Here is a 14,772-nt window from a genome sequence, read left to right on the forward strand (position 1 = left end):
CCTCTCCAGTCCACTGTATTTAGTCCATGATTCGGCAAAGTCCCGCCCCCACCTCCGGGCCCCGCCCCAGTCCCGCCCCTTGCCCTCTTCCTCCCCAGATTTCCTCTCTTCTCCCCTCCCTCGGTCGCTTCTTTAGGTCTCGCCCAGCTCCGCCCTTCCCAGCCCCTCCCCGGCCTCCCAAAATGGCTACGGGGCTGCCGGGCCTGGAGCCGTGGAACCGCTTGAGAATCCCGAAGGCGGGGAGCCACAGCTCAGTGACCATAGAGGACCCCGACGCAGCCCTGAGTGAGTGAGGGGCCCGGTGAACTGCAGACGCTTCCGGAGGCGGTCTCCGGCCGGGCCGGCGCACGTGCGCGGTGGGGGGGCGGGACTTCCTGAGCCCGCGGGACACTGGGAAGGGGCCCAGGGCAGGACCGGGCCGGGGGTACCTGGGCTGCCGAGTTTGCCAGGAATTTTGCTTGTGGGGACACTGGCTTGCTTTGGAATCCTTCTTTAAACCCACTGTGGCTACCGCACGGTCTGGCTGGAGCGACGAATGCCCAAGGCTCAGCCCCGCGCCCGGAGGGCGGAGGGAGGTGGACGCAGGTAGCGTCCGGGAGAGGTGCTGCCTGGAAACCCTATGCTCCCTCAGGCCGCCAGCAGTCCCAGCAGTCCAGTTCACACAGAAGTCTGTTTCGTGATCTCTTAGGAAGGCAGCTGGGGCATTCTGTATTTAGACTGCAATCTTTCTGGCCTCAGTGCCTCATCTGTAAAACGGGGTTAGTCCTCCCTACCTATCACCGGTTGTTGAGAGCATCTAAGGATGTCATTAGGGGAGAGTGCTTTTAAAGTGTTTTATCCGTGGTCCCTGTTTTTAGGCAGTAGGGCCCAGTAGTTAGGAGTAGCTAGATTGGGTTTGAATCCTGGCACTTCGCTCTGCTGGAGCTGGGCAGGTTGGGGGGTGTCATTATTTAACCTTTCTGTGCCTCAGTTCATTTTCAAATGCGGATAAAATAGTACCTATCTCATAGGGCTGCTTTGAGAAAGTGGTACCGTTAGCATTTGAAATAGCGCCTGATAAATGAACACTCAAGTGATAGTTAATGTTAAATACAACCTATCTAATCATCATATCCTCTTCACCATCCACCCAACCTACGCAATTTATAGCTTAATCTTTCTCTATTAAAAAATTCTTTAACAGAATTTCTATCAGACGTGGAAATTCAGCAACTCCCCATCCTCAAAGCTGTCGATTCTGGCTTCATATTGTTGGGGCAAAATAACGTTCTCCCTGTTCTGTAGGAATCTGCCTTTCTATTCTGTCCATCTGGGATGCTAGTGCTACCTTTAGTGCCACAGAGACACACATTAACTCCATCTTCTACTTAACAGTTTTTCAGACTAGGAAGCTGTTATTTCGTTCTGAGCACCCCCTGTTCAGTCAGGCCAAATAACGTAACTTCTAGTTGCCACAGTGGTCTCTCTTATCCGAATATATTCTTACCCGGAAGTAGTACCTACATACCTCACCTTTGCTTTTGAGTATGAGTTTCGGCCTTGCTTATGTACATAAACAAATGTACATAGCAAAATAGGGGATTTAGAGAAGTACAGAACATGTACTCTGCCATCAAAGTACTTAGGTATAAGTGTACACCAAATGACTGCAAAGTATTCATATGAAAGATTATTAAAAATCACCATAAAATGTAATACAAAGATATACGTTATTGTTTAACAGATGTTCTCTTAATGATTTCTGGACCGTATCATCGGTCACCGTTTTCCATCTTCTCACATACTTAGAATTGTTAATTATGTTCTTATAGTTAAAACTGATTATATTAATTTTTTCTTAATCCCCTTAATAAGGAAAGATGTTCCTTCAGAGAATTTTTACATAATAAACTTCACATGGAAATACATACTAAGTTTTATTAAATATCTCTGGTTTAGACCTTTGTATTGCAGCTGTAATTAGAGAATGCTGTCTTGTTACACTGTCACTGAAGAGCCAAACCTTAGATGCAGAAACAGATGTGCTATGCGCAGTCCTTTACAGCAATCACAACAGAATGGGCCGCCACAAGCCCCACTTAGCCCTCAAACAGGTAAGGAGAAGCCCTGTGGTTTACGACTCAATATGTTTGCTTGATGAAAATGAGATCACACTGCCACTTAATATTTTGTTATTATGGGAAACTCAGTTACTTGTGACTTAATAGATCCTCAGTCCACAGTTGGCATGTGGGCTTTCATATTTTTTTCCTGAAAGCATTTCAAAACGCAATTTATTTAGAAAGGAACTCTGTTTAATTCTTTGCCAGTCTTGTTTCTAGTGGGTAATTTTTATGAAAAGTTTTCATTATATATAATCTATAATAAATTATTGTACTCTTGCCTAGTTCACAGATACAGTGATTTGAGCAAGACAAAGTGTTGGATTAAGAAACAATTTCCTGAGCATAATCAAAATCCTAAAATCATAAAAAGAACAAAGTTGTGGTTTATATATTGTGGGGTATATAATCAGTAATGTATTAGACTAAATGGCTGTATAACAAGTTATGGAAAATGGTGTCCTGTAATTTTTAGAGTTTAAGACAAAATTGGGCCCTCTAGTTTAGAGACTACACCATACAGTCAAGTCTCCTAAGCTGGGTTCCTTATAAGTTCATAAATTCATTCACCTTACTAATTCTGCACGTATTTTTTGTAACTTTCTATGTGCCAGGCACTATGCATGGTGCTCAGTATACAGAGGTGAAACAGACATATTCTCTAACTTTACAGATTTGTGCCTGCTGGTTAATTTTCTACTCCCATTACTTAAGGCAAAAAGAATGGAGATTTCTTCATCAAAGATAGATCTGGGAGCATGGTCTTTGCCTAAGTTTTCTTCGCTGGGGCAGCTTTTTATCTCCTTACGAGTCTTTTACTTCAAAACCAAATTGGAATGTATTTCAAGTTGAACATATCAGAATGAACCTATTTTTCCTCCTGGCTTCCAAGCTATGAGTAATTATCTAATCAAAAAAATTTGGTGTTCTGTTTTCTCTGCTGCTTCCTTTTATGTAGCTCTCCCATTCAATCAATTGATCAATCAAAACTTTCTCTGCATCTAGACCCTTTTAGTTCTGGCTGCATCTTCTTTCTTTGGAACTTGCCAACTTTTAGTTGTCTTGCTATCCTAATTGATCTTTCCTCAACTCCAGTCTTTCCTATACTCTTGCATATTCTATATGCCAAAGCCAGGTTAATCATCCTAAAACGCGGCTTTGATTTTTTTAATTGTTCTCCATTGTCTCCTGAATAAAGATGAAACTTCTTAGCTTGGCTTACAAGATCCTCCAGGATCTGGCTTTTTCAGTTTTCCTTAGCTCAGGCTTCTCTCTTACCTTCATATATTTTATATTCCAGGCAACTTGAACTCTTTACAAGTCTTGCTGCTCACCACATTCGTTCTCTCACCTGACTTTTGCTTACCTGGTCCTGTATGTTTAGAATGCCCAGCTCCTCCATCTCTGCCTGGTAAAGGCCTTCCCATCCTGCAAGTCCCATTTCAAGCCGTCTGGCAGTGATAAACTTCTTCCTAAGGTGTAACATGAGTGCATATTGTGATAATCTCATTTTAAGTTGCATTTTTTGATTATTAGTGTAGTTGAACTCCTCTTTTTATGACTGTGGGCTATTTGGGCTTCCCCTTTGTGCTACTCTTATGGTATTGAGCATGGTCCACATGTGGCAGTAATTTGTGTAACGTTTTATGTTCCCTGCCGTTCCTTAGAGTAGGCAACATGTTTCTTGCTGCTGCAACTACCATCTCCATTCCTACTACTGCCTTCTGTCTGCTTAACATTCTACTATACCGTCATCTCCTTGAGTTTTTCTCCCTTCAAAGAAAGCTAAGTAGTAGAATTAGCCTCCCTGTCATGTTCCCATACATAAAGCGCACAAAATAGTCTTGATTCCTCTTTCCATATGACAATACTTTGGGTTATGAAGACTGTTCTTATGTTCTTCCATGTTCTCTCTGCCTTGCTACAGTTCTTAAAATTATTTTCCCATATTTGTTTTGAACCATGGCTCACTTACTGTATTTCCCAGGTGTTTTATCATCTTGATTTGTCAGTACTCTTCTCCAAGTATAGTGTCCAGAATTAAAAACTGAAAAGATAGGAGCTAACCCCAGAGAATTTGAAGATTGTTGCCTCCATTGTTCTGAAAACTATGCTGTTATAATAAAATCGATACTTAAATTTTTAGTAGCATGTATGCAGCTTTAGCAAGGTATTATCTTTGCCAATATCAGCGCCCATCCAGATTTTTACACACTTCAAAGTCTGGATGCGGTCCGTGCATGCCCTTCGTGTGGTATTTCCTGAGGACTATAGAATTCTTACCACATTTTGTATAATGCATAGCTTTTACCTTTTTTTTTTTTTTTTAATAAAGATGCTGTTGGGTGCCTACTTAACACTGTGCAAAGTACTGAGTTACAGCGGTGGATAAAACAGATGAAATATATTGCCCTCATGGAGCTTCAGAGCTTCCATTGTGGTTGAGAGGAAAAAGACCATCAGTCAATCAATCCATGGAATGTCAGATCATGATTAATGCCATGGAGAAAAATAAAGCAGGAAAGGGATGAGTGCTGAGGGGATTGCAATTTTAAATAGGATATATCTTTTATTTTAGTATTTAAAAGCTTTATACATCTTATTTTTACTACTAGATTTTTAACAACAAGAGAATGGGAAGTGTCTTATATATTGTTTTATTTCCCAGCATGCTTTGCATATAGTAGGTGTTTAGTATACTTTTGTAAAGTGAGTAAACCAATCACTTCCCTCATTTCTGTGGCCATTTACAAACTGCTAAAATTTAGTACTTAATTACTTTGCTGTCTTTTTTTTTTTTTTTAAGATTTTATTTATTTATTTGACAGAGAGAGAGACAGCCAGTGAGAGAGGGAACACAAGCAGGGGGAGTGAGAGAGGAAGAATCAGGCTCCCAGTGGAAGAGCCCGATGTGGGGCTCGATCCCAGAACTCTGGGATCACGCCCTGAGCCGAAGGCAGACGCTTAACGACTGAGCCACTCAGGCACCCCTAATTTGCTGTCTTATTTTAATAGTTTCACTAGTAGAAAGCATGTTGCTTCAGAAAAATCTTGAGAATAATCTCATACTTAGTTTGGTGCCCTTCATAGTATCAATTACACATAGAGTAAATTCCTAGTTATAACCGATTTGAGAAATTTGTTTGGCTGGGTTAATTTTAAATCTTTAAGCAGGGGCAATTGCTTTTGGGCTACAGATTATTTTACCCTAAAATGAAAGTACTCTTTTGTGTTGAGTGTATTTCCATACTTTGAACTTTTGCATTTCCTTGCTTTCCTGGTCATATCAGTGGCCATGTCTGTATTATATGAATTTGAGCTGCTCTTTCCCTTTCAGGTTGAACAATGTTTAAAACGTTTGAAAAACATGGATTTGGAGGGTTCAATTCAACATCTGTCTGAGTTGTTTTCTTCCAAGTAAGTGGTCCAGTTGCGTTGTGATGGGCTATGTGGTGGGCTGGGAATTCATGGCCTTCAGTGTGATCTCCCTTTGGACTTATCTTTGCTGGGTGTTGGGATATAACCCAACTGAGGAGCCTTACAAATTTTGTTTTAATAAGGGACACCTGGTATTTGTGATAATCTCTCCTCTGTTGGCTTGTGGAAGGGACTGGCATGACACTGAAATCTGGGTCAAGGTAGATCATATTGAAACATTGTTGTCCGTCAACTCCAGCAAATCATTATTGAACATAACCACTTCAAATTGAGCTTCCACCTCATCTCTGCTTGAAAACTGCTGTGTAAGTGCTTTATAAGTAATGAACTTTAAGAATGAAAATAACATTCTTTTCCATTTTTGTGAAGTGAAAACCAGCCTGTAACTACCAAAGCATGTGTTATTCCCAGCCAACCGGTGGTGGAGCTGGTGCTCATGAAGATTTTGGGAGCCTGCAAGTTGTTACTTCGCCTCTTGGACTGTTGCTGCAAGACATTTCTGTATCCTTGAATCAACTGAAATGCATTCCTCTGAATTGGAATTGTTTGGATATATTTAATAGTATTTCTGTTTGAAAGCTAGGAGGTTTGTAAAAGTTATAACCTATCCTTAAAATTTTGCTTCTTGGCCTCCTTTTCCTAGGAATTGCCCGATACAGCTATTGCCAGAGACTGCCAGTTTCCATCTAACATGTATTATCCTAAGGGCACTGACGGTTAGAAATTCTTAATCATAAAGCTAAATAATGGGAGCTCTAGCAGAGTGCATATTACTTTAAGTTTCCATGATTGAAATAGAACGTTTTAAAGCTTTAATTTCTTCAAGAAAATTCTATTTCCCATCTGTTTCTTTCATAAATGTAACTTGCAAAATCCAAATTACTTTCGTTTTGTTTTCCAACTTTAACTTGATTCTCCAGCTTGACTGTGAAGCACCTAGGCTTGCAAGAATTCATTATTTTAAACCTTGTGATGGTTGGGCTGGTGAGCAGGTTATGGTATGTATGTACATATACTCCTTAATTTCTTTTTCATCTAACTCAGCCTAGGTTTTCATATGTTTTCCCATGGGATGCTGATGGTGCAGGGGTTCCGTTTCTTCACTTGATCAGAGTTTACGTGGGGTGGATTGGGAACCTAAGTGTTGATGGTTAGGTCTTTGATGTCTTAACCTGGGTCTCTCGAGTACTATTTCCTGTCATCTTGTTTATTCGGCTTATTCTTAGAGGTAAGAACATTAGAATTACTAACAGCTAACATATTACTCTTTTCTGTAATGAAAATAGCTTTAATTTTTGCTGATTATAACAATAATACATGCTTATTTTAAGACATTCCAAAAGAACAGAGAAGATGTGAAGAACCTGAAACTTGCCTAAAATCTCACCACGTAGCTAAAACCATACTTAAGATATTGATGCATATCCTTTGAGACATCTTCCCATGGAGTACTTTATTTAGTTTTAAGTAACATTTTGTACTTGGATTTTTCTGTTTGGGTTGGACTAATCTGGCTCTTTGCAAATATGCGCTAGAGCATTTTTTATCCATAGTGGCAGATTGATAGACATTTATTTTCAGCTTTTGAATCTGTTGTGGTTATTACATAATCTGCAAATTATAATTACTGGCTAATTCATGGCCTCCTGTCTTTTTCTAGGGTTCTCTATAAAGGTGTTTTGAAAAGGCTGACTTTTTTATATGAGCCATTGTTCAGATTGCTGCAAGAGGTCTCTAGGATTCAACCACTGCCTTACTTCAAAGATTTTACTTTTCCTTCTGATATTGCTGAATTTTTAGGACAGCCCTATTTTGAGGTCTTTAAGAAAAAAATGCCTACAGCTTTTGCCGCTAAAGGAGTAACTAAAATGTTAAATAAACTGTTCTTAACAAAAGAGCAATCACTGAGGTCTAGCAAAGAAACTGTACTCAGAATTTCCAAAAAAGCTAAACAAATGAGGATCGATACACAGAATAATGTGGATCTTGGACAGCCAATTAAGAATAAGAAAATCTTCAAAGGTAATTTGCTTTTATATGGCACAGACTCTTAAAATTAATTTTATTTCTTTTGTAGTAATTAGGCAAGAAATGTCATATACTTAAGAATTCATTGATTTGAAAATAGTATGCCTAAGTTTTTGTATCTGTGGTCTCTCCATCTCTACAGAAAAGTCATCAGAATTTGATGTGAGAGCTTTCTGCAAACAGCTGAAACACAAAGCTATTCAGGTTTGTCTGGCTTATATTACTGTGGCTGATGATTTCTGCTAATTTGCAGAGTAGATGCCATTTACCAAAGGCAGAGATTGAATCTCTTTTTTATCCCCAGCTCTCAGTTTAGCATCACCTTAGTTTTCAGCCTATGCTTCTGAATGAATAAAGGCACTCCCAAGGGACTGAGTGCATCCAGTAAATTCAGGTTAGAGAATGCCTTCAAAAACGTTTTACTCAAAGTTTCACTAGAATTTTAAAGTGTCCCTAAGATCCATTGGAGGTGTGGATTGTATTAAGAGTATGAGTTTTGGGGGTGCCTGGGTGGCTCAGTCAGTTGAGTGTCTGACTCTTGATTTTGGCTCAAGTCATGATCTCAGGGTCCTGGGATTGAGCTCTGTGTAAGGCTCTGCGCTCAGTGTGGAGTCTGCTTGTCCCTCTCCCTCCCCCTCTGCTCCCCCCTCCCTCCCCCCATGCTCGAGTGTGCTCTCTCTCACTCTCTCAAATACGTGAATAAAATCTTTAAAACAGAGTATGAGGTTTGTAGTCAGACAGAAATGGTTTGAGTCCTGGCTTTAGTTGGTACTAGTTGTGTGACCTTATGTAAGTTTCTTGACCTGCCCATACCTCTGTTTTCTAATATAGTATGCCCCTCAGAGGGTTATGCAGTTCATGCATGTAAAGTGTTCAGCACAGAGTCTGGAGTATGGTAAGCACTTAACTGTGGTCAGATGTCATTAGCTGCTCTCATCATTGGTACTGTCATCCTCATCTTTTGTCATGTGGCTTCTCTTTCTTTCCTGGTTAGGCTTCAAGCTTTAACATGGTTCCTCTTAGTGTCTGTAAATTCTGTTCTGGACCTAACAACAGATAAGTACATCAGTGTCACCTGTTTTGATGTGGTAACTACTTGACTTCTGTTACCATCTGTCCTCAGATTGTTTTCTCCTGCTTTCCTGCATGAATTATTCTTCTTTTCTATTTAAGAATTAATCATTTCTGACAAGTCAGAGTTCTTTCTTGAATCTTTACAAGGATTCTAGCTTGGATTTATATTCTGTCCAATTTATGAGTTCCAGAGGGAGGAATCATCATCATCATCATCATAGTCCTAATAATAGCTAATATGTAGATTGCATTTACTCTCGACATGCTTTATGTGTGTTAATTCCTACGATCCTTGCAAAAGCCCTGTGAGGTTGTTGCTATTACTATTGTTTCCAAATTTCAGATGAGAATATTGAGGCCTAGAAAGGACAAGAAACTTGTTCAGGCCACACCGCAAGTATGGGGCAGAGCTGGGATTTGAATACAGGCAGTTTGGTTTCACAGTCTTTGTTCTTTACCATTATATCAGTCCCCCAAATCGTTTTGTCAACTCTCTCTCAAGAACTGTGGCTCTCTGACCCTTGAAAGTTCTGCAGTCCATCCAGCTGTTCCTGGGTGAGCTGGTTTTAAAGCCGGTTGGTTGGTCCGCAGCCCTTATTCATGACTGATCACTACCACGGTTTTAGCAATTAGCACTAACATGCTCAACTTGCTTTTAAGGTCGAACTTCTTTTACCGATCACCAACACAAAGTATTGATAGGTCTCTACTTTTATATTTTCTACTACTTTTTTATGTTTTTCGTGAAGTGAGAAATTCGGAAGTTTTGAATGAAGGATGAAAGCAGACCTAGTAAGTGGCATATTTCATAAACAGTGAAAGCTGGTACAATTCAGACTTTACTTGACATAGAAAGATGGGGTTGAAGAGACAAAGGTGCCACATCAAAAGGTGGTTGAATTGGAAGTGTTGCTCAGTTAAGCACTTTTAACATACATTCAGCATCATCTCTGTTTTCATGCATTTTCAGTAACGTTTATGATCCATCATTGAGGAGGGTAACTCAGGGTATATAAATAAGTGAAAAACAAATTTGTGGTAGTCTCGTAGTATCAAGGAAAAGGGCTCTTCAGTGATTTTTTTTTCCCCTACCAGATAGACTTTGGCCAGTACTTATTCGTGTAGAGTTTCATTCTTATGTATAGATTAAATAGATATCTGTTAGAATATTTATATTATGGTTCCCATCTGAATTCAGTTATAGATGGGATCTGTTGTTGCATAGAGGGGAAAATAATCTTGTGTTAGGAGCGGTGGATAAAAAATTAAGTGTTTTTTTTTAAATTTAAATTCAATTAGCCAACATTAGTTAGCCAACATTAGTTTCAGACGTAGAGTTCAGGAATTTATCAGTTGCGTATAACACCCAGTGCTCGTCACATCACGTGCCCTCCTTAATGTCCATCACCCAGTTACCCCAACCTTCACCCACCTCCCCTCCAGCAACCTTCAGTTTGTTTCCCATAGTTAAGAGTCTCTCATGGTTTGTCTCCCTCTCTGATGACTTCCCATTAAGTTTTTTAAGACAAAGGAAAGCACAGTGAGCCTTAAAAAAAAGGTTTCTTTCTTTTAAAAAGAATTTTTCTAATTCTCATAGTCTGTGAGTCAACTTCTCTCTGTTGTTATATATTTACAAGTGTGTAGCAAATCCAATATATTTTTCTCACCTTTCCGTATTTCAGGAGACCAACTTTAAATGTTCTCAGTCCAAACTAAAGGCAACCAAACATTCTTCTCAGAAAGCAACAGGAACTCCCTGTGCCAAAAGTTTTGTGCAAAGATTTCGAGAGGCTGAGAGTTTCATTCAACTTTCTGAAGAAATCCAAACAGCGATTTTGTGGTGCAGGAGTAAAAAACTCAAGGCTCAGGCCTCCTTTCTGGGTAACAAACTTCTTAAAAGTAACCGGCTTAAACATGTGGAAGCTCAAGGCTATAGGTAGGTATATAATAAGAATTATATTCCTTTGCCTTCTCTGTTATTACTTAGGGCAAAAGTATGTATCTTCAAGTCAGCGTTTTAAAAAAATGGGTTGGCCAGTAGCCCCAGGGGGCCTAAAAGAAGGATCTATTCAAACTGCAATTTTGTTTGCTTTTGTTGGGCACAGCTGTGTCATTGGGAAGGAGAAAGTTAACTTGGTTAATTGGATTTATTCATTTACATTCTTCACCATTCCATTTGTTCATTCAGAAAGCCTTAGGAGTGTTTGTGGTATGCTAAGCCTGGGGATGCGTTGTTTAAGACAGACTTAATCCTCATGGAGCGCTAAGCTCTCACTCTTGCTCTAGTAGGAGAGACAGCCAGTCTGCCCACAGCTTCAGCGAAGCAGGATGAGGGTGTGAGAGCAGAAGTGTCTGCCTCTTACAAGGACACACACCAGACTCTGGGCTTAGGGTCAGGTAATGTTCGTTCATGGGTGCCAGACTCTCCATGTATTGATTTCTTCCTTTCCCCCAATTCTTAGATTCACAGAACTGCTTCAAGATGGTTATCTTTGATTGTGAGCCAGTATTAGTTGAAGCATTACAATGAAGTTAGACACTTTAGGGTTTTACATTTTTATTGAAAATCTAATAGATACCCATGGTAACAATTTTAGACACAAATGGCTATAAAGATCAATGAAAACAAGTTTTGATTAAGAGCTGTGGGAGAAGTTAAGTATTCCTAAGTAATGAATTGTTGAGAGAGTTTCTACATTAGGGTCCTTTAAAGACCTATAGCCATTTAAAAAAGGATCTATTCTAGGGTGGAAGCTCACTCTGAGGTGGAGAAGGGGATAGATGAGGCAGAGATGATAATAATTTAAAAAGTTAATGGGAAGGGTAACAAAGTAGTATTTGGTTAAACCATTATTCCCTAGCCCACAAAAATAACTGCTGTTTTGTATTGCCCTGTTTTGCTGTATCAATATTATACTTATAGTACATTTTAAATTTACTCAATGTCCATGATAACTCTGAGGTAGGCACTATTGTTCCCATTTTGTAGCTGAGGACATAGGGGATTTTGCTCAGATTGTTACAGCTGGAGATCTAGAACTCAATTCAGATCCTCTGATTCTTCTGTTTTCATTTTTTTCTATTTACGTTTCAATTAGGAGGTACACTTACCCTCTCCCCACTTAAAAATCGCCACTTACAGTAAGACAAGAAAAGGGTTTGGAAACTGATCTTGAATTACTACATAATAAAGGGCTTCCTCAAAGTTATAGATTTATTTAAAAAGGAAAAGGGGAGGGTAATGGGGTAGAAGTTAGAGGCCCATGCCAATCTTTTGAAATCTATCACAAACAGGCAGTTAGGAAGGTACTGATTTACCTTGTCGTAATATACCTTATTCAGAAGCAAAGCACCTAAAATAATCAGCTATTTGAGTTCTGAATTCCCACACTTGAGGAAGATATATGAATCACAAGTAGGGCAGCCCAAGGTATCGGGTTGTCTACACCAGAAGCTCTGTCCTCTCATTCTTAGATAAACTCCCTCCCTCCTTTGATTCTTTTTCCCTGCTACAACATGAAGTTGTGTATCCAGATATGGATTAATACATCCAGGCAGATTGTTCGCTTTGTGATATATCCTTTCCCCAGCTCCACTCCTATTGCACTATGGACAGTTTAGAGGTTATCAGCGAGAGGCTCTTGACACTAAAGTATGGCAGGATCTCACCACTCAGCTACCTTGCTAGGCAGCTGTAGGAGGTACTTTGCTTTGGGAACCTAATGGGGACATACTTGGCTACAATCTGAATCAGAGGGAAGCTCTGCTCTGAAAACACAAATTTGGGTTGAAGCTTCTATTTTTGTATTTCTTGTGATGACTCTGTAGTTGTATACAGGCATAGGACTTGTAGATAAATTGTGTACTTTTCTTTTGGGAGTTGGTAAAAAGGAGACAAAAGTTTTTGAAAATGTCTGTGTCTTAATCCTAGATTTTTCCTTTCTCTTGTCTTTTAAAGTTTGCCAAAGAAACTAGAGTGCATAAAAACATCTATTTGCAACTGCCTTCTTCGTGTCTCAGGAATCAAAACTTCAAAGCATCATGCGAGACGAAGAAGATCTCAGAATAGATTTTTACTGGAACAGAGGAAACTACAGAGAAAGCTGCAGTTGACTCTTTCAAAAGAAATTCAGCCATCCCCTCAAGGGACTCAGAATGCTACAGATAGCAGTAAATGGAGACTCTCGCACTATACAGTTCATAGAACTGATCTCTACCCTATCAGTAAGCATCTCTCGAGTGGCAGAGTTTCAAATCCTGTCATACAAACTAAAGAGAAACAAATTCATGAAAACCTTACAGGAAGCAATGAAAATGAAACTGATTCATGGACAGTGATGCAAACGAACAAACATAATACATCAGGAACCATTAAGGAGACAGATGACATTGATGATATTTTTGCTTTAATGGGAGTTTAGATGCTCATTTGTGAGACATTTAAGTGCTTAACTGGTCCAGTGTCCTGCTGTTTTACGTGGAACTGGTGAAAAAAAAAATCTGGGAAGACTTGGAAGTACCACTTGGACTCAGACAGGAGCTGCTTTAGTGTAACATTGTACAGCAGTTCATTTCAGTTCAATAAACATTTATAGTAGTTCTGTGTCATTTAACTGACAAGTATTTGAATATTAAATAGATTTTGAGTGTGACTTTGTAGCAGGGGTTAAGATGAAAAAAATCGACCATATCCTATTCTTGCAAAGCAGATATAATTCCTTGATTAAAGCTGTAAAACAGCTGTCCCTGAAAAACAGAATAATTTTATAATTTACCAGGGAATGAAGAACTGAGTAATTAGGTTTATAAAAACATATTCTGTGCCTTAGGGTATATGGGAAGTCAGGTGGGGTGAGAAGTATCAAGGAATACTTCAAAGGTCACTTTGGTCTTACTGGCTCCGTTGTAGGTAAGTCCACCTCTGAACACCAAGGTTTGTAGCTTCTAATGGTTGTGCTGTCTTGATTATAAATTAGAATTGATCACCACAAGGGTCTAAAAAATTTTGCCACTAACTGTATTCTCAGGGATTGGTCACTACCATTATTTCACTTCATTTGTTCACCTTATCTCACAGGAGGGCATATTAAAATGCTTTTGGAGTTCTCCAAAAGTTTCTGGGTTTTTTTCTGGTTTACTTATTTGGGTGCTAGTGAGTGATTCCAAATAAACCTTTTTTCCAAAAAGGGTATAAGGTGACATGTGGTTATACATGAAATACAAACAGGATAACAAAGTAGAAGTAGATTAAAAAGTTAAATGAAAAAATAAAGCTTAGTTGACACAAAATAGACCCAGGAATGAGGCCAAACATAAATCTGTAATTTAATGCTGATGCTGTCATCTGATATTTTTATATTGCTTGTACCATTGGTCAGAGAGGGTAAATCTTACATATTTTCAAATATTCTAGTTTACTAGAATTAGGTCAGTAAGCTGCTATTTGTTAAGAAGTTTATAGCCTTAAGTTTTATGTTATATGTAGATTTACAGAAAAATAAAATAGCGCCCCAGTATATACCGCACCCTTCTTTTCCTCGGCCATCCTTACTCTATTTCCCTTCCATTCTTTATCTGGCCTTGTTCTTTCTGCACATTTTCCCACATTATCTATACTGGTGCTTCTCATACACTAGGCTGTTTTGAGAATCACTTGGTGGGTTGTTTAAAAATGCAAATTCCCTTCTGAAGAGACTGATAAACACAGCCAGGTGATGGGGACAGAAGCCTGCATGACCTTATGACCCTGAGATCAAAACCCAAGCTGAGATCAAGAGTCAGATGCCCAACTGACAGAGCTACCCAGGTGCCCAGAAGCCTGCATTTTTAACAAGGAGCTTAGGTGATTCTGATGCAAGTAGCCTGCAAAGCAGAGTTAAACACTGCTTTAGCTTCCTTCTTTCCTAAAGCCTTGCTAGACATCCTGATTTACTTCAAAGTTCTTAATAAATTTCTAGTCACTTTTCATTGTTTATATTTTTCCTGGCTTCCTACCAAGTGGTAGTGGTAACTACTTAGTGCCTTAAAACATGAATAATACTATGGAGATCTCATTCATGACAAGTCTAGAAATAGCCATCAGCTTCTACGATTCTAAGATTTAAGGTCCAGTCTTGCTTCTGTTTTTATT

General features: G+C 39.2%; 2 protein-coding genes across 6 annotated transcripts in view; one reads left to right on the plus strand and one right to left on the minus strand.

Moving 5' to 3' along the window:
- GTPBP8 (GTP binding protein 8) overlaps positions 1-14,772 on the minus strand; it is a 52,265-nt gene that overhangs the window by 22,808 nt on the left and 14,685 nt on the right. The window contains exon 6 of one of the 2 annotated variants that reach the window (XM_045785178.2): positions 3,469-3,574. In XM_045785178.2, the coding sequence (XP_045641134.1) occupies positions 3,469-3,574 (106 nt within the window). Of the gene's footprint in view, positions 1-3,468; positions 3,575-8,267; positions 8,615-14,772 lie in introns of those variants that run through there. The other variant, XM_045785182.2, reaches the window with a different exon arrangement.
- RMP64 (ribonuclease MRP subunit p64) lies at positions 107-13,920 on the plus strand. 4 transcript variants are annotated; one of them, XM_045785176.1, is made up of 9 exons: positions 107-285; positions 1,939-2,093; positions 5,440-5,519; positions 5,910-6,041; positions 6,461-6,538; positions 7,201-7,562; positions 7,711-7,772; positions 10,325-10,578; positions 12,601-13,920. In XM_045785176.1, exons 1-9 carry the CDS (start codon positions 183-185, stop codon positions 13,061-13,063), a joined length of 1,689 nt encoding a protein of 562 aa, XP_045641132.1. In that variant the 5' UTR covers positions 107-182; the 3' UTR covers positions 13,064-13,920. The 4 variants fall into 4 exon arrangements, with proteins under 4 accessions (XP_045641132.1, XP_045641133.1, XP_087717743.1 ...); XM_087861617.1 differs by lacking the exon at positions 107-285 and adding an exon at positions 368-585; XM_087861618.1 differs by lacking the exon at positions 107-285 and adding an exon at positions 598-758.

The sequence above is a fragment of the Ursus americanus genome, chromosome 4, assembly GCF_024610735.1.
Source record: "Ursus americanus isolate L20-20 chromosome 4, mUrsAme1.1.p, whole genome shotgun sequence".
NCBI lineage: Eukaryota > Metazoa > Chordata > Mammalia > Carnivora > Ursidae > Ursus > Ursus americanus.